At 45.8% G+C, this 27,085-nt stretch overlaps 1 protein-coding gene across 1 annotated transcript in view; it reads left to right on the top strand.

Moving 5' to 3' along the window:
• The window catches only part of ATP5F1A (ATP synthase F1 subunit alpha), a 43,971-nt gene extending 17,170 nt beyond the window's left edge, over positions 1-26,801 (top strand). The window contains exons 6-12 of the mRNA XM_086960337.1: positions 12,159-12,307; positions 13,047-13,198; positions 18,858-19,082; positions 19,212-19,319; positions 19,637-19,781; positions 25,182-25,332; positions 26,568-26,801. Of these exons, the coding sequence (XP_086816463.1) occupies positions 12,159-12,307; positions 13,047-13,198; positions 18,858-19,082; positions 19,212-19,319; positions 19,637-19,781; positions 25,182-25,332; positions 26,568-26,649 (1,012 nt within the window). The 3' untranslated portion in view covers positions 26,650-26,801. The remainder of the gene's footprint in view (positions 1-12,158; positions 12,308-13,046; positions 13,199-18,857; positions 19,083-19,211; positions 19,320-19,636; positions 19,782-25,181; positions 25,333-26,567) is intronic.
• Positions 26,802-27,085: the final 284 nt, after the last annotated feature.

Here is a 27,085-nt window from a genome sequence, read left to right as displayed (position 1 = left end):
TTACTCTTTAGGACTGATGGGCGAATGGGAGGGGGAGGTGGGAGGGCCATGGGATGCTAGAAACTTTGTGGCTATCGGACTGTTACTAGCCAAGAAAGGCAACGCCTGATACTGGTGTTCCTGAGGGGCACCTCCCATGAGAGTATGGATATATGGGATGAACTAGTTTAAAGAGCGGAGGACTAAGCCTAGAAGTCCAGGGTTTGCAAAAAACAAACCTATGAGGTATGTGCTTAAATTAAGCTAAGCTGCCATGGCGAATCTCTAGATGTTTTTTACAGGAGTATGCATTGTTAGTTACTTTGTAAGCTATGTAGAGGTGCCAGTTCTTGGCTTTCTTATGGCTTTCAAACAAACACTATGGTAAAAATATAAAATGCCTAGATTACTGTTCTGGTGAATAAACCATCAAAGGTAGTCTGTTCCTCTATAGCAGAGGTCTTCAAACTTTTGGATGCCGGGACCCCCCTGTTAACATTTTAAGGCGCAAGGACCCCCTCCTGACAACCTGTAGGCAGGGCTACTGGAATTATGAGGCAGGTGAGGACCAAATTATGTGACAGGCTTGACTAAATTGTGTGAGTAGAAAATGTAAATAATGTTCTGTGATGCCACGTATTTTGGGATAGCATTGCTTTATTATTTTGACATTTTTTTAACCACAGTAACACTGAGGAAAGATTTCACCCCATCATTACCAGTTTATAACCAAAATACAGCAATTAACATCAAAAAAGATGTCTAGTCAACCTTTGTGAAGGGCCTCCCACTCCGCACGAATATGCGCTGCCACACTATAAGCTCACCTGGCCGTGTGCGGCAAGGGTCCCTTCAAACCCTGGTGGTTTTGTGCAGAGTTAAGCAGTTTACCCATGCCCCTTTCCTCTCAACCAGTTCCTTCCATCCCTCTCTTTTCTCTCCTCTCCCAACCCCTGATCCCTCTCTCACATTGCAGGCCATTTTATTTCACCCCTTTTTACAACTTCTGAACTTCCGAATCAACCTCTCACTTCACCTTTAATCACCTCTTGCCATTCTGTCTTTTCACTGCCCTCATCTCTAACAGTCTTTCGCATTTAACTCATGGCCTCTCTGGCCCAGTCACCTCCCGTGCACATCATCACTTCTCATTCACCTCAAGTCTCTCCATTCAAATTTTTGTCTATTTGTATCTTGCACCTCTCCAGCCCTCCCATTCATCTTTCACATCTCCACTTTGTCTTCCACACCTTCTTGAACTAACGTCCCTCTCCTCTGTTACCTCAGCACCAGTGCCCAATTTGGTGATTTTCGGTGCTCCGCACTGGCACCTAATTATGCACACTGGCACTATTACAGACTTGCAGATGGTGGCTCTGTCTGTGTAATTTAGAGATGAGCAGACCAGCTGTTTATTAATTCAATATACACTAAAAATGATAACCCCCGGACACCTATGCCATTCTTTATAGCTTTGGGGGCTTGAAATAGTCTGAATAGTCACACTTGTACGTGTGTTATGGTTGGTTGTTGCATAGGTATTGTCATTGGCCGCACAAGCCAGGCAATGGTGGGTTGTTAAAGTTGCAATGGCCTACTGGTGAGGGCCCTGGCATATGTTGTATTACAAATTAATCACTGCTCAGCACACACCCCAATACTCACTCTCTTCCCCCATCGCTGCTGTCCCTCACCTAGGTAGCATCAAATTATCTTTTTAAGTCACAGATCATCTCTCGGCTATCTTATCTCAGTAGCCCTCATCTTTTGCTCATTCTCACTTCTTGCGCGTCTGCACTTCGCTTCAGAACTTCACATTTCACCTCATCCCTGACCTCTTCAATCGAATTCTCCCACTCCCTTGCTGTTCTTTCATCTCGGACCCGTATGCTGCTCTCGCCCGGTGGCACTCTGCTTATTGTTCCCTAATTCAGGAAGTAATGAATTGTCGGTCTCGTTTTGGTGCAGGCCGTGCAGTTATGGAACTTACACCCTCCTTTGCTTCGCTCCACCAAGAATCTATTATCCTTTAGGAAGATGTAAAAACCTGGCTCTATGCTCTGTAGGTCACCCCATTTGGCTGGTTCTCCTTCCCCCTTCTGTTTGTTTCTCGTTTGCCTTCAGGCAGCAGATGGTTATTAGCCCCAGGACACCTTTTGGTAACGGTCGCACACTACAAATGTAAATAATAATAGGCAGAAGCAGGGGATCCACTAGACCCGAACTTCGGGGGGGGGGGGGGTCTAACACTCCAGCCAGGGCTGGCCCTAGCACTGGTCGCACACGGTGCAACAGTCTTTCCACCTCCTCCATGAATTCCCTCACTACCACTCGCCAACAATGCACCTCATCTCTCTATAGCACCTTTCTGACAAACATTTCATTTTTTTTATAGCGCTACTCATAGTTTACACTCACTCAGTTCTGTGATGTGCATGTTCATGTTCTTTGTACCAGGCACTTTAACCTTCTGCACTGTGTGGGTGACAAGAGTGCCCATGTGACTGCAGGGTGAGTGAGGTGACCATATGAATTTTGGTTCGGCTGTAAGTGCAGAGTGGGACGAATTACTGCATGGTTAGAGATAGCCTTCTGTGAGCTACAGATTGAGCAGTGGGGGGGGGGGGGACAGGTGAGTGAAGTGTCACATGAGTGCAGGGTGAGTAGGGTGCTTGTGTGACTGCAGGGTAAGGTACAGGGTGAACAATGCAAGCACATTGTTAGTGCAGAGTGATCACTGTGAGTGCAGGGTGAGCGGGTGAATGTTGTGAGTGCATGGTGATCAGTGTGAGTGCATTGTGATAACTGTAAGTGCAGGGTGAGCGGGTGAATTGTGAGTACATGGTGATCAGTGTGAGCAAGTGAATGGTGTGAATGCATGGTGATCAGTGGGAGTGCATTCGGATCACTGTGTACAGGGTGAATGGTGTGAGTGAATGGTCATCAGTGTGAGTGCATGGTGATTGCTGTGAGTGCAGGGTGAGCGTGAAAGTGAAGGTGAGAATGAGGAGTGAGTTGTCTGAATGCAGGGTGCATTCTCAGAAACTTGAAGCGTAGGTTTTCAGATATAAGTTAAACTGTTGCTATAATGGCATTAATCAGGGATCGAGGGTGGAGGACATAAATAATGTGCTGATCCTGCAACAAACTACCAGTTTTAGGATTAGGGTTACCAGATCATTATTTTGATGGCCCAAAAATAAGCAGTCACCTAAAGCTGTACTTTTAGCACTTATCTGTAAATACTTAGAACAGCAAATATAAATAGCACTTTTAATTGTGTTCTAGGGCTGCCTCGATGATCCATGACTGAAAAGTAAAGAGAACGACAGAAAAGTCACAGAACTAATTAATACATTCTTTTTTTTAAAAAAAATTTTTTGAAAACATTTATTGTGCACAAGGAAAATGAACAAATACGGGCCTACAACCATCCGGCCGGCCACAAACACTCAGTTAAGCACGAAAGCAAACATTTTGGCGACCCAGTACTGCATCAGGACCATATGCATTAAAGACAGAAAAATTGGAGGATATCGCAGCACCGTGGCGCAGGATGTATGAAGGTTAAATTTAAAGTTTTTTGTTATGCAACTATCTCACAGGCCGTACTGAACCGTACAAACAAAATAAGAAAGAAGAGCAAGGTCCATGTAGGTGGGACACGACATTAGCAACTGTAGCAAGCAATTCGCGTATCAACAGACAGGTCCCCGCCAGGCAGGATGGTTACACAATATCCATGCTACAAAGTAGCGGCTGTAACCCATTAACACTACCACTGCCACCCATCACCCAGCACTCCCTACCATGGGCAAAAAGGTAAAATCATAAAAGAATAAAACAGGTCCCATAGAAACTAACAAAAAAGAAAAGTATAACCCCCCACCCTACACACATGCAGAGGCTATGGCCTACCCCCCTCAAGCAGCGTGCCTGTCGCCCTATAAACCCGAAATTTAGGAAGAAGAAAAGGCGGAAGAAAGAAGAGGAGACAGCAAGAAGCCCCATAAGGAGGAAGAAAGATGAAAACAAAAAAGGGGAAAATGTCACTTTTGACTATAGGGAGGGAGAAAAGAACAAGCTAATCTACCGCTCCCAAATAGGGGAAGTTGGCGGGGAGGAGCCCACCCAGTAACCGATCTCCCGGACTCCCACCCAGTAACCGATCTCCCGGACTCCCAATCATCTGCAGCCCTAGTGCCTTGCGGAGTAAACAACCAGCGTCATGCAGGAGAGGAAGAGCGATTCTAAGGAAGTGGGCAAGGGGAACCGAAACAGACCCAACCCGTCACCGCCCGCCACTGTATCTAACACATTGAGTAAAGCCCAGTTGCAAATATTTCCGAACAGTCCCGCCATACAATCCGCCACCGCCCCGGAAATTCTAGTAAACAATGACAGTCGCAGCATAACTGGAGATGGGGCGAGGCTTATTAAAACACACATTGCAGCCTATATTCACTGGTTTTCGTTCCGAGTCCCCGCCAACCTGTCAGTCCCGGTCACAAAGTTCAGCATATCATCCCTGGCCAGAGCGCGAGCGTCCCTTCAAACTCGGCAACCGAGGGGGGCCAGCTCCACAAAGAACCTGCAAGCAAAATGGCCGCCGCCGATGAGGATGAGGGAAGAAGAGGCAAAATGGACGTCCAGCAGCACAAGAGATCATATCAGATGTAGCTCAAAACAAGCAATTATACCAACCATGCAGCCGCCCAGTACATTGAGGGATGACACAGTCCAAAATGCAACCAGCCAAATAAAGAAAACCATAGTAGGGACCCCTCCTTCTGCACATACCCCAGGACCACCCGCCCGCCGAACCCCCATCTCTCAAGCAGAAATCAGCAGCTGAGCCCACCAATTACAACCCCATGCTGGGCAAAACAAAACGCCGTCGGAAGTTCCAAAGTAGGTCGAGAGTCCCGGTATCCGTCAGCCAGGCAAGCAAAGTCAGTACAAAGATCCATCACCCCTGGCCTGAGCGTTGCAGTCCTTCCGAAAATGGCCACCGCGGGGAACATGCCGAAGGCAGAACAAAGGGACAAGATGGCCGTCCCCAACGAAGAGAAAACATGAAAGAAAGAGGTGAATGGCCCCGGTCTATAAGGGGATGGCTGGCAAAAAGGGGTAGCTTCCCAGCACTCACAGGAGAAAGTGCCACCGACTGGGGAGAGGATGAAGCTCCAGCAGCAAGAACAGCAAGGAAGTCCAGCAGCCGGGGTGCCAGCAGACAATGTAGAAGCAATGATGGCGGAGGCTGAGCATCGGAGTGCGGAGTGGAGAAAGACAATGTATCCACCTTCACGTCGGCAGGCAATTCAACAACACTGTTGCCAGAAGTCGTCCGCTTCATGTCAGGCGCCAGCTGAGACATAGTATCCGGGTCAAGGATAGTTGTAGGCTGCTGGCGTCCCGGTGCAGAAATCGCCTCATCGAACTTGCGGCACAACTCACTAGTAATTTGCCGACATGCGGAACCAAGATCCGCGATAGCCGCCAGGACATCCACACAAGTCGGGGCCCGCTGCAGGGCCACACAATACGGCAGTTGGGTCGATATCCCCGGTTCACAGGAGTGGGTTAGTGCAGGCAGGACAGTACGTCCAGGGGACAAAGAAGCAGTCATCTCCCCTTCCCTAGAGACCGCCATCTTTACTGCAGCAATCCAGTGACAAAGGGGGGAGAGAGGCGATCAAAAGTCGGGATGCAGCAGGCGGGGGGGGGCGCCGGCAGGGGAGCGGCTCATGGAGCAGAATGGCAAACCGTAAGCGACCCCTCGCCGCTGGTCTGAAGGCAGCTCCCGGCACAGGCGGCACCGCCAGCCGGAGCAGAGTCAGCCCTCCAGTCGCACCACTCCAAGAAACAAAGGGAGTAGGGGTCCCATCCCGCCAGCGCCCACCGCATCCAGGTCCGGAGAACCCCCGGTTAAAAAGGTGATCTCACCGTCCCACTCCACCGGCGGCAATTCTGGTGCGAGCTGCGGCGTCTCCAGTGTTAGTCCTCCCGGTGCATCGTCATCCCGTGGCGGCCAGCAGAGCAGGGTCCAGGGGGGTGCAATGGCGAACGGCTCGCGCGACCGTATCTTCGTCCACACAGCCGGTAGAGCCCTCGGAGGAACGCGGTTGTGATCAGCGCGTTCATGCGATCGTGGCGCCCCGGCAATTTCTCAGGATTAGTGACAGGATACCGGTGCAGGAATAAGAGGCTCGCGGAGCTGGGAGCCTACACGTCCGTCCTGTCGGCCATCTTGGCTCCTCCCCCTAATACATACTTTCTTATTTATAACTCTAGTGTCAAGAGCAGGTCTCTGCAGGCTCTTTAAACAGCACACGGCAGGCATTTTTCTTTTGGCAACCCAACTTTATATTTCTTTTCATTAAATAACATTCTCACACTACAGCAGTAAGTGTAAAAATTCAAATGTAAGGAATAGGCAGAGTGGGGGCCCAGGGGGTACTGGAACCATAAAAAACAAAGCCTTGGTAACCTTCAACAAAGGCATGTAAATATGCAAATGGTCTTTAAAGACCTGTGAAAAGAACGTGTGGAGATAAGACTCAAGACACTGCCCAGCCGAGCCCCCAGCAGCGCGAGCTGCACTGCAGCAGCCCGGGCTGAGACAAAGGATGGGGGAGGAGGGAAGCTGAAGCCCAGGCAGAAGTGTGACTGTGAATGAGCGACCCCCTTCACATCACTCCACGGCCCCCCTGGGGGTCGCGCCCCACAGTTTGAAGACCCCTGCTCAATAGGGTCTTGCCTAAAACAGCACTTGGATGGTCTGGTGCAAGACCTTTTTGTTAATGTGCAGCGGGTTTTAAGCCCATCCATTGCATACTATTGATTGGTTTCATTGTCCATAATTTGTTTGTTTTCTTTTGCATCCACTTTCATAGTTTTCACTTTCCTGGACCATGGGCACATTAGTTGTGTTCCTACACTACTCATTTTTCAGGCTCTACTTTAGTTTTTGTTTAAGAACTGTGCATGTGTTTTCCAATTGTCTCTCTCACGGGCTTCTCCTCTGTTCCTTTCTCACCCTCTATTGCATTTCTTGCTTTCCCAACATCATGTCTGTTTGCTTCCCCAGCCTGCCCATCCTCTGTATGTTTTCCCCAACACACCGTTGTCGGTGCTTCTCCAGACCCTCTTATCCACACTGTCCGTTTGCTCCAGCAGGCCTTTTCGCCCACCCTCCGTTGTCAGTGTGCTTCCCCATTCTCTCCCGTGTCCTTTCACACCTCGTGTCGTCCTGCCCTCCCTCTTGAGTTGCTTCGTGTCCCCGCCCCAACCGACTCCCATTTTTTTTTTTTCATTAAAAAATAGCCCGCTAGCCAAGGCATAGCCCATTCTTTAAAAATCGTGGTTAGCCATGCTGCATAAGCTTGGTCTATTAGTGCCCTAATATAGTATCTTGGTAATGCGTTCCGAGTTATCTGTTTGTCTGTTTCAACATCCCAATAAACCGGATTTTAGATGCTGTCAAAATTGTTGTATCTAACTTTCCTTACCTCCCCAATTTTTTAAATTTTTTTTTTTTTATCTATCTTGAATACTTTTGAGACTTTGAAGGTGGTTAGTAGGACAGTCCCAATCCTGATTATTCACACTGGAATAATAGTCATTGTTTTGAGCTTTATCCCTCAAGTTATTCACTTAGTGAACAGAGCCTCTCCTTCAAACCTGCCCACCCTATTCTACCCTACAATGTCGTCTCTGGCCAAAAATTAGTTTTGTATATGTTTAACCCCTTGTATGCTGATGACGAACCCCAGCCGTCATGCACTACGGTGCTCGTGTGCTGATGACGGCTGGGGTTCGTCATGGCCCGCCCCTGTTCTTTTGTTTACCGCACAGCGGCGGAAACGGGCCAGCAGCGAAGGGGTTAAAGGTGACATCAATATACAGCACATATTCCCTTGGAGTTCCTTGCATATGTTGTGAACTTTCTAATATGTCTGCACAATCCTTCTGCAGCCAGTTTTCAACTGTTTACAGCTTACCTGCAGTCTGCACTGTGATGTAAACTTGAATGTTTGGATGAATTTCTGCTCACTTCCCTAACACCTTGACACCCACACTAGTGTTCATGAGGAACCAAATATAACTTATGCTGGAAAGTTTTCAATCAACAGTTAACCTGCTGAAGTTGGGGTGCATGGATTAGTGGATTTGTTAAGGCACACCTGGAGGCAGTATCTTGCACACACACTTTGATTCCACTACTTGTCTCCAGGTGTGTGTGTGCGCGTGTGTGGGTGTGTAATATATAATTTCTCAAATGACTGGCTAGTTTTCGTAGATCTTGGAATTGAATCCCTAACAGTGGAATAAGGGGGCTGCTTGGATTGTCTCTGGCTATTGAGAGAAGATCGATGTGTATATTTAGTAATTTCCCAAGCCCATGAGTGACTACTTATTGGCTTCACATGGCCAGTCATTTAGATTACAAGAAGGAACAAATGACAAAACTAAACTTTACTTTTATTTTTTTATTTTTTCTGCTGTTGGGTCTGGATTGCAGAAAGAGCTCCAGGATTTAGAGTGAAGAATCGATGAAAAATTGCAAATAGACTTAAATGACCATTCAAGGTACCAGTCTTTAAATCGAGGGGGCGGCGGCGGTGGAAACAACAACCTTGTTGGCGATGTAACGAATAATGCGCATATAGGGGGCTCCCTGTGCGTGGTAATGGACAACACACCATTCAAGCTTTGCCTAAATTGTAGTCATAAATATGCCCAGAAGGACCAGCATCCAGTCTGCAACCTCTGCTTACCAGTGGATCACTGAAATGAAGATTGCAACTAATTTTTGGCGTTCACAAACAAGATTGTTCCCAAATGGGAACTCAAGAAGTAGACCTCTTTGCAACACCCCAAATGGAAAGAATTTGCGTCCAGGCAACCTTGCAATCCGTCCCTAGGAAATGCTCTTTGGATAAGCTGGTCGGGGAAATTTGCTTATGCTGTTCTCCCACCCCAATACCACTACTCCACAAAGTAATCCACAAGTGCAAGGTCAGCCAAATGACAATGATTATTAGAACATTGGAATGTTGGGAGCTCCATTGAAAACAATGGCGTGCTCTGGGCTTATAATGGCTGGTATAAGCCTGGAGCTCCAACATTCCAATGTTTCTTTGTTCACAGCTCTGGCTGTGAACAAAGGCTTCAGGGAGCCTGAGGGGATTCCAATCCCCTCACGCTCCCAAAAGGCTTTGTTTTTTTGTTAGAACATTCTGTCCTCTAGTGACAGAATGTTCTAATAGCCTTATAGCCCTTCGTAGATGGGCTATACCGCTATTAAAGTCCCTCTCCCTTGTTAAAGGCCCTCGCCTTCGGCTCTGGGCCTTTAACGCTGGAGAGGGCCTTTAATAGCTGGTATAGCCCTCTACGGCGGGCTACAAGGCTATATTAGAACATTGGAATGTTGGGAGCTCCATTGAAAACAATGGCGTGCTCCGGGCTTATAATGGCTGGTATAAGCCTGGAGCTCCAACATTCCAAGGTTTCTTTGTTCACAGCTCTGGCTGTGACCAAAGGCTTCAGGGAACCTGATGGGATTCCAATCCCCTCACGCTCCCAAAAGGCTTTGTTTTTTCTTGACCTTGCAAGAAGGAAGAGTGCTCGATCCAGAAACCCTGAACCTCGCTGCATGGATCCTGAAGACATAGAAATTGCCCACCTAAAACTACCAGAAATGATTATGGCAGTTCTAAGAGAAGCAAGAAAGCAGACCACTAGAAAATGCTACACAGCGAAATGGAAAATAAGCTCTCTATGATGCCTCAGAGAAGGCCTTTTCCCAAAACATCACAAAAGAAAAGACAGTTCAAAGGTATTTAACACATCTACTACAGAGTAAACTAACCTATGAGTCACTGAAAGTTCACTTAGCAGCAATTGTAGCATATACAAGAGGACTCTCAAGGGAAGAGCTTCTTCACTTCTCACATGGTACAAAGGTTTGAAAGTGGCAAAAAATCGCCTCACCGAACAGTGCCAGCACCCCCATGGAGTACTCGCTCAGCTGAGGAAGGCACCATTTGAACCACTACACAAGGCAACGCCACAAATACACTGAAAACTGCCTTTTTAGTGGTGATCAATTCACTACGTAGAGTTGGTGAGTTGCAAGCACTAACATTACAGGAACCCTACTTCCAAATACATAATGAAAGATTCCTAATCAGAACAGATCCACATTTCATGCCAAAGGTCGTATCAAAATTATACATAAACCAAGCCATATAAATACCAAGTTTCTTCCAAAGACTCAAGCAGAGGAAGCATTGCACACTCTTGACACTAGAAGAGTAGTCCTGTATTACATTGAAAAGACAAAGGAATACAGGAAGGGCAGTAACCAAGAACACAATTGTAAGATGTATTACACAAGCCATAAAATTGTTCCACAAACAAGCAGGACAAACGTAACAAGGAGCCCCGCGGGCTCTCTCAAAGGAGCAACAATCTCCCTTCTAGCTAATAGTCCAATTCAGGACATTTGCATGGCAGCAACGTGGTCTTCAGTGCACACATTCACGAAACACTACTGCAAGGACATTCAAATGAATAAGTAAGAACAAGTAGGACAAAGTCTTGCAGCATCAATTCACAACCAATGCTCATTTTCCACCCAGCCACAACAACACTAGCAAACCGCTACAAAGTCTATGCACAGCATGTGAATCTCACGCTGCAAAACGTCTAGTTTCTTCCTATCAGTGTACATTTGCAGCTTGAAGTACTTTTGGGATTCACTAGCGAACCCACACTCCTCCACCAAGAAAAGTGAGACAAAGGGGGAGAAAGAGTCCAAAGATGGTGACCAAAGGTCGGAGCTTCCAGAGGAAGCACTTAAAACGTAACCGGAGGACACCGAATGGTGGGATGTCAACGGCCACTAACAAACTGGAAAAAAAGCCCAATAAAACCATTCCGGACCCAACCACTAGATGGTGGAATAATGCTCAGCATGTGAATCCAGAAAATTCTTCAAGCTGCAAAACTACACCGAAAGGTGAACTGTTCGTTTAGTGCCGGTGCCTTTGCCTCCATAAAAGTTTAGCATGGTCGTCCCCTGCCCACATTAACACTTCCAGAGACTTTCGGGCTTCAACTAGTGTGTCCTAGTTTAAAGTTATCTTCCCTAGAGGGTCGGGCATTAAGACAGTGTGCCAAATTGGGGTTGTGAGAGCTAAAGCCTAACCTATCTAATTGGCATTGTGAAGCCACAATGCAGATTGTTCTCTAGACTTTGAATTGAGGTCCTACTTGGTAACTTGCTTACTTCCATTAGTAGACCCACAATGGTACTTTGCTATGTTGGCCAGACACTTCTTGCCGGACCCTCGTTGGAGACTTAGTTTTCATCCTCTGCTGGCGAGGTGGTGTCAGAAGTAGGCCTGGGTGAAAACTTAAATTACACCAGCGTAATTTCAGGTATTTAGTTTTATGCAAATTTCCTGGAATGATACCACTTTGTGTAATTCCACTACTGTTTGTGGCAAAATTATAGAGCACAAACACCCATAATGCTAAAGGTTGTTTGCAGCAATTGTTTCCAAGTTATTTTTAGTGCGAAATGGGTGCTAGATTAAGAAATCAATTAATAAATAAGTGTAAAATGAGTTTCACATTTCACAATGTTTTGTTAAGCAAAAACAAATGGCATGAATTTCGCTACACAGGCTTTTCCATGCTGGCATACACACTGTACTGAGTAGATGCTGTTGAAGCTTATTCGTTACACTTTTCTCATCCTGCCTTTATCCCTAGGGTCTCAATACGCTAGCAGCAGCTGCGTAGCTTCCATTCGTTCAATGGCACTGGGCTATGGGGAGCTTGAGGGCCCACTGAACCAATGTTTGGACTGTGTAATACAGCAATTAACAGTGGCTTTGTGGCCCATTTCCTTCCTTTCCATTAGGGTCTATGACACACTGGCTGGCAGCCCTTTAGGGCATGAATGGAAAATTCCCACAGCTGCACAAACTATCTTTGCAAGTCCACATTTCGGCATTAAGACAATTTGTATGTTTATCCCTGTTTTATCTGCACAACGATCCCATTCCTTAAATGTAACCACCCCACCAAGAATGTTTTAATATATTGTGTACACTGCTTATGTGTTCAGCCATTTCAGAGTACTTAATGTTTTGCTTTCCTTGCAGTAAAACCTCCATTGCCATTGATACCATCATTAACCAGAAGAGATTTAACGATGGAACAGATGAAAAAAAGAAACTATACTGTATTTATGTTGCCATTGGTCAGAAAAGATCCACAGTAGCTCAACTGGTCAAGAGACTCACCGATGCAGGTATGACTATTTGTTAATTACATTAAAACCTTTATGAAGCAAGTTTCAAACCATTACTCATTGTAAATAAAAATGTAGGTAGGCTCTGAGAAGCTCGCCTATTGGGCAAGCAGTGCAAATGATCCAAGGATCATGTTTGGGTTGTAATGTCGGCCACTCGCTAGGAGCCAGTTCATTTCCATGAAAATTGGGAAATGCACGCCTTGGGACCTACGAGATTGGTGGTCTACAGCAGTATAGCAGTCTTGGGTCTAGCCAAAAGCAAGTCTCTGGTGAAGGTGATGAGAAGACATCCAGAGTCATGCCGAATTGTCAAGACATACGCAAATTATTCATTTACAAAAAAGTAACCTTAATGGCAACATTTGCATAAGTTATCCTGAAAGTGCACCATGGATTTGACCACTCTGGACCTACATTGAACTCAGCTGGTCTGTTTAAATATTAGTTTCGATTCCCACCTAAGTTGGAACGTGTATTTTACCCTTTGCTGCTGTACAAGTGCCATTACACTAGTCTTTATTGCCTCCCCACATCTGCCTAAACTACATGGGGTTGAAAGGTTTTTGCAGTCTCCTCCACCAATAAATTTCTCACAGTTCGCCAATTGGTGTACTTTAGTGCAGAGCTTCAGATGTCCAGTGGTAGGCAGACGTAGCTTTTATTGGAAATGCTAAAGAATTGGTAGCTCACAACTCAAATTATGCTGTATGTAAAGCAATCCATCTTTCCTTTTCAGATGCCATGAAGTACACCATTGTGGTTTCTGCCACTGCTTCTGATGCTGCTCCTCTTCAGTACCTGGCTCCTTACTCTGGCTGCTCTATGGGGGAATACTTCAGGGACAATGGCAAACATGCATTGATCATCTATGATGATTTATCCAAACAGGTATAGTAAAGTCAAGTTTTTAAGTAATTTTTTAAATTTTATTTTTTTAGTTGGTTCATGATTTTGTTAACTTTGGCTTTAAACGTTTTTTAGGGTAGAATATTGGAGTGTAGAAGAATACAACTGTCTTGCTCATCTCTGAATGTGTGGTTGCACCACATAAATGGTAACAGAAAATATACCCAAGCAATATTCTAGTGAAGTCTGTTTTCCTGCCTTGCAGTCTGATCCATGCCTAACCTTGTGCAACCTTTTCAACTGAAAATTCCTCCTTGTGGAGTTCGCCTGTTGACCATGTTGCAAAAGCATCCCTGCTGGACACTAAGACTGAAAAAGACCTATTGGCAACGCCAGTGCTTGTTTAATGTTGACCTGGACAATTGCAGGGTATTTTATGATTAGGTCTGGCTACTGTCACCTCATTTGGTACTAAGACAGCAAATTTATTAAACCTTGAAAGAAGAATAAGTCGCCCACAGAAAAAACCTATATACCCCTCATTAATTACAAAGTCATCAATAATAAAGGTCGAAAGGAACCCTGCCCTTAGTAATGGACATTACCATTACCCCTGCTTTTATTATTTAATTGTAAATTGGAGGCCTTTAAAACGCATCTCCATAGGGGGATTTAGCTAAAATACAAACATGATCGATTTTCGTTGAGCTGCAACTCCTCTAAATCAAGCAACTGTCTTTGCGTTTTTATTTGTTTCCTTTTCACTGAATTAAGTCCCTTTGTAGTGGCGGTTGGGAGCTGAGCTGCGGTTTAAGAACAAGCATGTAGTGGGTTTTCAATAAAAGGCACAGCGCCGGGTTCAACTTTGAATGTAACTAGCAAGCTCGAAGTCTCACCCCCCCCGTACCCCCAGTAGTTCAGCTGGAAGGTGCACCTTCTCCACAACAGCTATTAAATACCTACTGGGGTGACTAGGAGCCCTTTGCCCTAAACAAAAGCACGAAACATGGCGGAAGTTGCAGGCTCTGCCTACTTCGATCAACATGAACCCTGCACACCTGAAATCCGTCTCGTCGGCCTCACTCCATGGGCTTTACTGGACACATACCTGAAAACACCGTGCTCAGCCCCCACCCAAACTACTGCCTGGGGCACCCCCCCTCCCCCCCCCCCCCCGACACCCCCAAGAAAGTCCTCCGCCCCGCCAGCGCTGTAGGTGAGCTCTGCTGTTGCTCCACCTAGCCCTAGCTGGGGGCTCTCCGACTGCATAGTATGGGGCGTACAAGGTCTCACCTGTGGCGGAGGGGGGGCTGTGCCCGCGCTGGCCTGGCCCTCCAAGCAGCGTGACCAGCAGCAGCCAAAGTCCCGCTGGGGTGTCCATGACTCGGCCAGCAACTTTCCCCAAGTTTCCCTAACTCTCCCAGTCCAGTAAACCGATCCCGCTTGGCATATTCTGCGACAGCGGCTGGGCCAGTGCGTTATCTGCCTCCGAGGGCGATGGAGGCGCTGCTGCCAGTGCTGGTAAGCAGGTGCCCGTGCTCCATGCCCTGCGGAGGAGCCGTGAAGCCTTCTCTCGAGTTCGCCACTTTCAGGAGCACCGGTGGGAGGGCGGCTGACGTCAGACCGAGGAGCCCTCGCTGTAGAGGCAGGACCTGCGGCGTAGAGGTAGAAGTGTAAGCAGATACCCTCACCCCCACATTACTGCCCCTGAATCCAGGACAAACCCCACCCCCCTGAGCTCCGTATGAGAGTGTGACACACCACGGGAGCGGCTCTAGATATATGTAAGGCATTGCAACCTACGCTCCCGTAATACACCAGGCTGTTAGAAATTCTGGTTATTTCAAATTTAAGACTTGTGGGCCATCACTTGGCATAGACCGAGCGTCCCTGACCAGCATAAACTGTTCAAAGATACTTTTGGGAATCTGGACCGACAGCTATGCTTTTACAATGGAGACAAGTGCTGAAAGACCAGTGTGGCCTGACCCGCAAAAGTTGAGTCAATCTATAGTGTTTACCATACGGGAGCGAGCAGCGGCAGGTGTGATAATTGCAAACAGATGCCGCCGCTGCTCACTCCACACATGCACGGGGGCTCATTGGGAACAGTGCAGTACATGCACAACTTTCCCAGAAAGTCCTGAGCAATTCCAAGAAGTCCCTCCTACGCAGCGTGTGCGCGCTGCGTAGGCGAGACCTAAAAACTACAGACTCCAAAATGAGGTATCCCTAGTATTGATGAAACTCTCAAAATTTAGATCCATTTCACAAGCTATCATCGTTCTGCTTTGGCTACCAGTAAGGGGGTGGATCCAGTTTAAAGCCCTGTGCTGGGCCCATAAGTCTCCTCACAAGGCTGGCCCTCTCTTCTCTACATTTATTTACATGGCACATACCTACTTGCAACCTGTTTTCTAGTTCTGCGAGAAAGGTAGTTTAATCCCAGAATAAAAAAAGATTGTTGTGGAGGTAGAAGCTTCTCCTACTTCACATGCAAACGGCCTGAACTTAGAACCCAGCTAAACCTTAAAAATTCAAGATGCATTTGAAAGCCTGGCTTTTCGCTCCTACTGCTAATTAGGCTTTCCTCCTCATTTGGGCACTAGTGCCATAACGCCAATTGACATTTGCACGCTCTACAAATTATTAGCAAAACTTCTGGAAGTGGCTCTTCCTCTTCCCAGCTGGCTTCTGGTGGTGTCCACTACTATGGGTAACCTTCTGATGGGTACCTTGAGGGTTGCTGCTACCTTCGTGATGCTAAGAAAAATAAATGTCAGGTAAATTGCCATCCTCTGCAGTTCTAACTTATTGAGACTGGAAGTGAGCTTGTAAGAGGGGTTCTTTTCAAACTATTGTTCGTCATAGAGTGCTGGACAAATTGTAGGGTCCCGTTTTGGCCTCTGGATATGTGAAGACTAGTCAAGCCATATTTTATACAGTTCAAATGCACTGTTTGTAAAGACAGAGCTGTGCAACACCCAGTAAGGAAGAGGCAAGAGACACTGAGACAGACCCCGATATCCTCTCTGGCCCCCAAGCCTCCACAGAGAGGTCATTGAAAACAGATCACAACCTGCAGCTCGGGGGATTTTGTGGTTAGACAAATATTTCTGTGAATTATCTAAAACTTCTAAATGAAAGTTCTTCTATTCGTTCTCCGCTTTCTATGCAACCCAATAATACTGCACCCTTCCTTACATGAGTCCTAAGGACGCCTGGGCGTGCGTTTCCCTCTAAGAGGGTGGGAACAAGAGTTAAAGCATGTGTGCTCACATTTCTAACCAGGGGAACATGCTTCGAAATAACAAAATGCCGGACCTCCGCTCGCCCCTCGCATGAACCAAGACACTGAGCTCCGCCTGACCTAAAACACACTTCAGGCTGGAGGGAAACAGTGAATTGGAACCCCATGGCGAGGCCTCGCCACATTGGCATTCTTTTTATTCTGACAATGGCAAATGTGATACAAACGTAACACTCATTTTTGTTAATCTTGACAGAAGTGCTGGATTGCATTGCCCTGGACAAGCATGCCCTGGACAAGCACACACACACGCTTTGACCTACACAGGCAAACATACACAAGCATGCACACAGATATACACACACGCACAGGCATGTGAACACAGGCCCAGGCACTCACACAGATGCGCACATATACAGGCACACACATAGGGACGCACAGATCCCCAGACACAGATGCTTTCACATACACAGGCAAACGCACAGATGCGCGCACACACTTATGCGCGCACCCCCCCCTGGCACGAACACACCAAACACACCCATACATGTTTCCGTCTACGAGGCTGCGAGAAACAGTCCATTCCAAAAACCCTTAGTGCACAATTTGCACCACAGATGGGATTCTGTTTTGGATGCAAACTTCTTTTGCAGCACATCTGGATGTACACAGCCCTTGGGATACAGAAACAGTGTCCATCAGAAAAAAAAAGAAATTGTGCTTGTAATAAACGAGCTACAGTGCAGACCAACAGTCTGGCTTTTTTTGTCCAGCGTAGCTTGGTGTGAGCAGGTGTAAGTTAAGGGAACCGAGTTGTCAGTCCACATTATGTGAAGTAATCTGTGTCAGAAAAACACAGAAATAGGACTTTGGACAGTGCATGTTATCACACACCCTGGCCTCTCTCCAGCCTGGCACTCCATAATTGCACCTTTCCTGGTAAACAGACTGAAGTGAACGATAGGTGCTAGCGCGAGAACTGGTACGTGATCATTTTACAGCTACCACCACTTCCCCCCCCAATCGGAAGGGAAAAACGTTATCTATCTGTTAAAGATGTCAGTGCACTCTCAGCCAGCGTAATTGTGATAAATATAAAAAGAAGGCAACGCAGAGCAAAAGGCGGGTAATACATTTTTTAAATGTATCTTTGCCCCAACTGGGTTTGTCGCACACCACCCACGCCCGCTAGTGTTGAGGGTCATGGCCCCTACTGGTGGAAAGGCAGCCAGGGGCTTTGCAACATTTGCAGCTCGCATGGAGCCAGCAGGCTGGTGAGTAGCGCGGATGGCTAGTTAAGGGCGGCTGCAGGTATAGTTAGTCATCCCTTGGAGGGTGGTGTATTTTTTCAGAAGCGGTAAATGCGGGTAGAGCACTGTTTGGCAGTCATTTCGAAGATGCAGAGGTGTTTTTCAACTGCGTCGCCCCTCCCTCCCTCCACGTTGGGTTCTTACTACAGACTTTAACAAGCACTCACCTACTATCTCCAATAATTCATGCTAGCTGCCCGCACCAACACCAAACTAGAAGGAAGAACCAAACTGCAGAGAAAGCAATCTTTCACTTTCGCAATCGATTGAAAAACAAAGAAGCCCGCGAGTGGTGCACGCTCCACTGCGAGGCATGTGCTTTCAATTATCGCGCCCGTGTCTGGGCACGATAATTGAAGCCACTTAGCCTATTGGTGTGTCTTGCGCGCCTCAAGCGCGTAATAGACACCAATAGGCCATGGGCGGAGCAATGCGCCCGCCTTTGGCTAATTGCCTGCAGTCTTTTATAAAAAGACGCATGCGAAGGCCAATCGGGCAATCGGTTAACATATAAGGAAAAGCACACGCACGAGTGTGCAATTCCTAGGTCGGTGCGAAAAACCAGTTTTTCCCTTACTAAATGTCTCGCGCTGCATGAGCAGTGCACGCAGTGCTGCACACTGCAACGATAGGCGTGAGACATATAAAAAAATGATTTAATTATTTTGCGGTTTTGAAACTTCGAAGTCCAGTAGGTGGCAGTGTTACTCCGTCAGTGAAACTTCAGTAAAATACAACGTTTAAAGCATGATATTTACTTCTATAGACAGCGGGTTTTCACAATTGTGGTCTAATCAACATTACAAGTTCAAATAACACCTAAAAATATTACTAAGAATCTGAAGTAATGGTAAGCGTGGTGAAAGTGTGCGTGGCACGTGTATTTATAATGTAAGCATCTAAAAGCGTGCTAAAGGTATGCGTGGTAAATACTACGGAGTAAAGACCTGCGTAGTAACACCTGCCGTGGCAATGTCCTACATCCTTCATAAATCCCACTAGTCGCACATCTGTGTCTAGAACGTGAAGTTATGGTAGGAGATGCATTGGGCAGTGACTGCAGGTTAAACCCCGAAGCCTTGAATCTGGCTAGTCTTGGTGTTCTGGTATGGATGGCTTCATATGTAGTCTTTCGTTACAGGCTGTCGCCTACCGTCAGATGTCCCTGCTGCTGCGTCGCCCACCAGGCCGTGAGGCCTATCCCGGCGATGTCTTCTACCTGCACTCTCGTCTCTTGGAAAGAGCGGCCAAGATGAACGATCAGTTTGGAGGTGGTTCTCTGACTGCCCTGCCTGTGATTGAGACCCAGGCTGGGGATGTGTCTGCCTACATTCCAACAAACGTCATCTCCATCACTGACGGACAGGTGAGTGCTGGCATCTTTTGGGAAGTTTTCTTTTCTTGAATCGGTAGCTACCGTCTGAACTATTAATTTTTTTTTATTTTTATTAATCATGTTTCATTGAATGTCCCTTTCATATTCTTTTCTCCTTAGATCTTTTTGGAAACTGAATTGTTTTACAAGGGTATCCGCCCTGCCATCAACGTTGGGCTCTCTGTATCCCGTGTCGGATCTGCTGCTCAGACTAAAGCCATGAAACAGGTAAGATTCAAAATGAATAGTTTTTAGATTGAAATTAGGTTTCCGGTGTTTTTAAATGTATATTTACTGTTCAACAGAATCCACTTACTTTTCAAAGTTGTAATGCTTTTAAAATGGCTTTAGATCTCAGCGGATTATTGAGCCTATCGTACAAAGCTCTGTATCCTAAACTATGAATTTGGACGGGTTATGGAGTGTTGTGTGTATGTATCCAGTACCACGCAGTATGATCTTGTACACTAAATGTGAACACTTGCAACCAAAAGTTCTTCGCTCCTGAACCTTTTTTTTTTTTTTCTCTTTTCCCCTCCTCGTAGGTAGCCGGGTCTATGAAGTTGGAGCTTGCCCAGTACCGTGAGGTAGCGGCTTTTGCTCAGTTTGGCTCTGATCTTGATGCTGCTACACAACAGCTGCTGAACCGTGGTGTGCGTCTGACAGAACTGCTGAAGCAAGGCCAATACGGTAGGTTTCACCCTCCGTTTAAAGACCTGGGGCTCCTGTGCCTAGAGTAGTTATTATTCCACACTCCAAACTACAATCCAGTGCCTCCTTCCAGCCGCACTGCCTAGAACCAAGATTTCTATGTCGTTATATGATCACTCCGTTGTGTCTAATGGTTCAACGTTGAACTTGGGGGGGCAGGGGTGTAGGGAGGGCGAGGGGGTTGGTAGTAAACCCAATGTAGGAACTGAAGTTGAATGAAACTTAGATGCTATGGCAATTGTGAGTGGGATGGTTTAGGCCTCCTGCCCTTCATTCTACAGTTAACAGTAATAGGCTTTTTACTGAGCAGGCTGCCACCTTGTTACACACACACACAGCAACTATTTGTTTCTCGGTTAGTTGATTTAAACCACTGGTATTGCTTCCAAGACCGCACAAGCTGCCTAGTTGTGAAAGACCTGTTGAGCACTTGCAGCCCACCCATTGGTCTGCTTTGTCTCGCTCATTTGCTTGCTTCTTGTTGGGTGGGATGCCTTCCTCCTCTGGTTGTGCCCTCCACTTCCTTCGCCGGAGCATAGCCTCTTTACAATTTTGTTTTATTGGCTGATTTGTCTTCTACCACTGCTCACATTTTGGGAACTCCCCTTCTTTTTCATTCAGTCCTCCATAAAGAGTGCATTTATTCTTGCTCTTTCCCTCCTGTGCTGCTTTCCCCCTTCAATGGCGGTCTCTCCACCATCCCTCCTAGCTAGTCTTCATAAACAGTGACTCTGATACTCTACGGCTGAAGAACAGACTGCAGGGCAGTCCTTAATTTGTAAAAGTGTAAGTGCCAGGGCTGTAAAGCTTCAATGACCTAGTCATTTGAGCTTTTAGTACCCTTACCGGTGCTTCCAAAGACCACACACTACAACTTCTAACTACCCTACCCCTACAATTGTGACGATTCTAGGCCCCAAACCTATAAGAATGCTTTAGGCAGCAGGTATCTGTCTCTTTTTTAATATTTGTTGAATAAATACCTGTGGTGCTCATCTCTAATTGGACCAACAGCGCCATTATGTGGCAGACTGTCATAACTGCTGGTGTTGACTATTAAGTACTGATGCGGAGCATTGGAAACTACCGGCTCAAATTAAGCACTGCTTAAATGGTTGTGTTCGAGGCATATGAGCTGCAGATCGTACACTTAGCAATAGATCGCCACCTAGTGTTGGGCTTGGATGATTGCAGGTTGTTGTCTCCTGGAAGAAGTATTTGTAGTCACGAGATACGGGACTCCTTCCTTGGACAATACTGCGCATGGTCATAGACTCCATCCTCAGATTGGTTTTTTCCGCCACTGGGTTCGGATGAAAGTTTTCCGCTCCGGCTAGAAAAGACTTTTTCAGCAACTTTAAAGCGTGAAACTTTATAAACAATTTACGACATCGAATAGACTTTTCGACATCACCAGCTACATTCCGGTGCGTCGACTTAGGCCCATCGGCGCCTTGCGGCCTACGCCTCATGGAAAGAACTCCATTCAAGAGATGCCCGGTATGTCGAGCAAAAAATCCCTCATAGCGACCATCACGAGGTCTGCACACTGTCTATCGCCGGAACACGACGAGTCGACCTGCACAGCCTGTGCCTCCTTCGATCGAAGAAGACCATTCGGGATCGGAGGGCCAGTTGACACGAGATGAGATAAGCGCCAGCGGCCATCTTTGAGGGGGAGATTGTCGGAGAGGACGTCTCCGGGGTCGAGGATCCACTCAAAGAGATCTCAGAGGACGAGGCTCCACTCGTCGCTGAGGAAGACTCGCCTGATCTCTAGATCATATCTGGGGCAGAGGACTAGTGTTCTACTCAGACGTCATGCATGGTTACACATTTCAGGTTTTAAACCAGAAGTACAGACTACCATCTTGAACCAGCCCTTCAATCCGAACCAGTTGTTGGGCCGGAAGTAGACAACACGCTAGAAAAGATAAAGAAAGACACTGACACAGTTAAGTCTTTGGGTACATTACAATCCACACAGACTAGAAGTTCTTTTCGCCGCTCCTCTTATCGAGGAGGCTCCAAGCAGACTGGCGCAGATACAACATCTAAGACTCACACACAGACCTCCTCTAACAAAGGCTACTTTAGAGGAGGATACAGAGGCAACAATAAGGGAAGAGGTAGAGGTAATAACAGCTCCTCTTCCACTCCAAACAGGGACTTCCCTCTGCCTCTTCTACAGCATCCCTCTCCTGTGGGGGGCAGATTATCACAGTTCCTGCCTGTCTGGAATTCCATCACAACTGACAAGTGGGTAAGACAGATTATCCAACATGGCTACTGCCTAGAACTCACGGCAACCTTCCAAACATACCACCCAAGCAGCATCCTATGTCCACAGAACACATTACTCTGCTTCAACAGGAAGTTCTAGCACTTCTACAAAAGGATGCTATTCAAGTAGTTCCTTTAGAGGAAGGGGAAACAGGAGTTTACTCCCTGTACTTCCTAATTCCCAAGAAGGAGGGGACATTACGACCAATTCTCGATCTCAGGCCCCTCAACCATTACATACAATCCGATCATTTTCACATCACTTTACAACAAGTACTCCCACTACTACAGCAGGGGGACTTTCTTTCAACACAACCTAAAGAACGCCTATTTTCATGTTCCTATACAGCCTGCGCACCGGAAGTATCTAAGGTTTGTCATACAAGGACAGCATTATCCTTCCTTTCGGGGTCACAACAGCACCACAAGTGTTTACAAAGTGCTTAGCAGTAGTAGCAGCACTTCTCAGAAGACAAGATACATGTCTTCCCTTACCTCGACAATTGGCTCATAAAAGCAAAATCGTTCAACCAGTGTGTACAACACACAAAACAAACAATTCAAACATTGCACGACTTAGGGTTTACAATAAACTACACCAAGTCGCTCCTAGAGCCTTCGCACGTTCATCAATATCTAGGAGCTACCATAGACACATTTACAGCTCTAGCGTATCCCAGTCAAGCGAGGATACAGAGCATTCAGACCTTGGTCTCCCTTTTTCAGCACTCTCTCCAAGCCAGAGTGTTCATGAGATTAATAGGCATGATGGCGTCTTGCATCTTAGTTCCTCACGCAAGATTGCAAATGCGCCCATTACAAGAATGTCTAGCACAACAGTGGGATCAGGTCGGCTCACAGACCTGGTGTTGGTAGACAGCAGTACATATCGCTCTCTGCAATGGTGGAACACCAAAACTTGACAAAGGGACGGCCGTTCCTAGATCCTGTTCCACAGATAGTGCTCACGACAGATGCATCCCTCACAGGATGGGGAGCCCATCTCTTGCATTATACCACAAAAGGCCAATGGAACAATCAACAAAGACAGTTCCATATCAACCATTTAGAGCTGCTGGCAATTTTCCTAGCACTCAAAACGTTTCAGGTACAAGTACGAAACAAAGCTGTCCTAATCCGGACGAACAATATGACAGCCATGTATTATATGCAAAAACAAGGGGGGACACACGCTCTGCAACTGTCCCATGTAGAGCTGCAGAATCGTACACGCCCTCCCACCTCCCCGGGACTTGTATCCGTTCCAGTACTCGTCTTACTTAGATGCACACGCATGGACATCCTTTCTCTTTATTTCTACTAACTCCATTTCCCATCATGGCGAAAAACAATCTTGAGGATGGAGTCTATGACCATGCGCAGTATTGTCCAAGGGAGGAGTCACCTATCTCGTGACTACAAAGACTTCTTCCAAGAAGACGACAACCTGCAATCATCAGAGTCCAACGCCAGGTGGCGATCTATTGCAAAGTGTACGATTCTGCAGCTCTACATGCCCAGAACAGATTCATACTGAGAAGTAGCATTTTCCTTTTCCTCCATTCCACATAGTGCATGATAGCACAAGCTTTGACATCCAAGGCTTTTATGGTGCTGGCTGAAGGGCCATGTGCTACTCTGTGGTGTCTGAGACAGAAGGTGTACTTTGCATGACTCCTAAGGGGGTTGTAAATAGTCCCCCCCCGGGCTGCTGCTGAGAACCAAATGGCTGAATCCTTTGGAAAGTAAATTGGGCCTTGGCAAACATTCCATTTGCGTTGTTTATACATTCTGTCCGTTTCTTAAATGAAAACTGTTTCAAAAAAAGAAACCATGCCATTTATAAACATGAAAGACATTGAATTGATCTTATAGTTTTGAGATACCCCCATAGGATGCTTTTTTTTTATCCTCCAGTATTTTGAAATGTATTTTTTTTTTAACCAACAGGGACCCGGTCAGCTGCCCGGCCCTCTAAATATAAAGGCGAAGCCTATTCGCATTAGCAATGCTCACTGGTCCAAGAGCACTGTTCCATATCAAGCGTCTTAATTGTTTTTTTGGACTTGCTTAGCTCTCGATCTCCTGTTGGACCTTCTTCCACTAGAGGGCATGCCTAGACACACTGTGTAGATGTCTACCTCCCCTCTACTACAAGTTGTATCTTAATTGGTTTCACAATGTATCTAGTTACATACACCCTATGCACATATTTAAATACAGGCTTTATAATGTATTTTGTTGGTAGCATGTTACCTTTTTTTGCATTTAAAACTATACCTTCGGATAGTAGCCATTGTAGTTCTGTTTTAATATAGGTTGCTTAGATTGGCAGTGGCACCTAGTTGTAAACGTAGGTCTCATTTACTTCCAAAATTGATATAGTGAACTTTGGAGGAAAACCAGAGTCTTAAATGCTAATCCAAAGGCCCATTGTCCACCAGATCGGCCTGCACAATTGGTTGACAATATGCACAAAGCTAAGCATACACAGCATATGATTGACCAGGGCATCACAGAAAGCCAGATACAGCCACACATGATCGTTGACAGCACTCCACTACAGCAGAACGGTTAATGGTATTGGTGACATCTCATTCACAGAGTGCAGACCCTGTTCTTACATGTTCCATAGCATACATCCAACACATTGCACTAAAGCGCAATATTATGGCATGGCGAAGCATACACTTTTTCCCCCTGAAAGTTGTACCTGCTCATTTAGCACCGGATAATCCTGCAGAACCTGTATGGCTGGTAAACCATGTGAATGGGTTCAGATTTTATGTGGGGTGGGGGCGATTTGCGGTGGTGTGAAAGTAATTTGAAACTGGATTGACACTAAACTTCCATTTAATATGACTATGGGCAGCCTATACATATATGTGTAAAGAAGCTCAACTGTCTGAGAAATTAGCCCAGTATATTGGTTCCATGTTTTCTACATATTTTCATGTTTTATTTTGAGTAACTATTAATTCTTGAGGAATTATTAATTTCTTTTAAATTTTTAATTCTGTTTTTGTCTGTTTTTCCTTTCTGCTGGGAAAGCGACAAATAGATGCACTTTTAACATTTTTGCAACTTTTTTTATAGTTCCTATGGCCATAGAAGAGCAGGTAACCGTAATCTATGCTGGTGTTAGAGGATACCTGGACAAATTGGAGCCTTCAAAGATCACAAAGTTTGAGAGTGCTTTCGTTGCTCACATCCGTAGCCAGCACCAGGAGCTTTTAGCCACTATCAGGTAATGTGTGTGTGTGTGTGTGTGTTAAAAAAAAATATATATATATTTTACTTTTTTTTGTTTTTGGTTTGCATTTGTCACAGTTCATTTCTTCATGGTGTAGTGGGCCCAGGAAGGTTGTATTGACTTGGAGCTATGAGAGTTGTATTATTGGGTGTTTTTATGGGTGCCTTTCCCAAGCCACATCTTCCAGAAGGGAAGTTGTGCCATGTCTGTGTCCGATAGTCACTGAAAAAATTAAGAATCCCAAAATTGTCATTCAGCTAAGAGCTTTTCTATGCAAGTTTTGCACTGAACTCTGACATCTGGAAGATGTGATGGGGCATCAGAAGTGGGTGAATTTGCACAGAGGGACATTTGTTCTGAGGTGGTAGTAGTACCAAGTTCAGTTGTGACACTGAAATAAACTATTTTGTCTTGTACCAGATTCCACTGCAAAAATATATTCTGGGTGGCTTGCTGGACATGCTTGTCAGACATTGCCCATAGCTGTCTTTGCTACATTTTATGATGTAAAGGGGTGGGTGAATGCAGCCAAGAAATGACACAAAGTGGCCGTCTGGGGGAGTCCATACCCAACAGTGGGAAGGCCTGTCAATTTGAAGACTACACTGTTGTGTAGTGAGTTGAAGCTGTTTGGCGGTGTTGTATAGTTAGTCTTTAGTTTTGAAGAGGTCCTCACTCACGGATTAAGACTTGTGAGTGGCAGTTCTTAGCTGCTAAGATGCAGCTCTTTTATAGAGGTATGCTGCTATGCCTTTAAGCAATGTGCCTGATACAGATAGTCAAACTGTGACCCTTGGAGCTTTGCTAGTGTCTTAGTAGAAAGAGAACTCTTGTTTAGAGGCTGCCAAAAAGTAGGACTTAAATTAGTAAGCATAGTCCATCAAAGAGATGCAGGCATTAAAGACTTATAATAGCACTTATGTGATCCACGTCAAGGCTAGCTCTTTATAGGCTCCAAACCTGGCAGATTGTGCCACCAAGCGTTGCAGATTCATTGGGGACACGACTAACCATTGACTCCATAGAGAGGGACCTGCCTCCTCGTTTCATCAGTTCCTTAAAGGGGCACAGTGGAGCAGAGGATCAATGGCTGGGAACAGATCCTTGAGGAACGCTTGTTACTGTTCTACTTAGCTGTATATTGTTGAAACTTGCAAGTATGCAGTTTATTTCTACAGATACCTGTTCAAGCGCTTCATAAATGTATCATTTTTTTATTTATTACTCAGGACCGAAGGAAAGATTTCAGAGCAGACTGATGCCAAGATGAAGCAGATTGTGGTGAACTTCCTGTCCACCTTCGAAGCATAACCATCCAACAGACTTAATTTTGGAATTGCCAGTCCTCTTGACACACTTTGGAATTGTACTCTGGTCCCATTCTCCATAAACTATTGAAGCATTTATGCTTTTGTTGTACATAAATGTCTCTAATTGAGAATAAATGTGTTCCATAAAACGTGTTTATAATGGAATTGCTACATTGGTTTAAATGGTTTTCTATTGGCATGCCTCCTATAGCCCATCTGAGTCAGTTATGACGACCATTTTTACGTGTGTTTTTTAATTTTGAATTTAACAAAGTACTGTTTGCAGCGGTTAGTTAGGAATATTAATACAGGTCACATCAGTAACAAATTAAAAAAAAAACAACCAAAGAGAATTGGAACCAAGTGCAACAGGTGTGTTTTAGAGGCTTTCATGTGGATTCATCTACGTTCACTGTAGTGTTTAGGAACAACCCTCC

The sequence above is a fragment of the Lissotriton vulgaris genome, chromosome 3_1, assembly GCF_964263255.1.
Source record: "Lissotriton vulgaris chromosome 3_1, aLisVul1.2, whole genome shotgun sequence".
Lineage (NCBI taxonomy): Eukaryota > Metazoa > Chordata > Amphibia > Caudata > Salamandridae > Lissotriton > Lissotriton vulgaris.
Note: the sequence above shows the minus strand (reverse complement) of the source record. Positions and strands in the feature narration are given on the sequence as shown.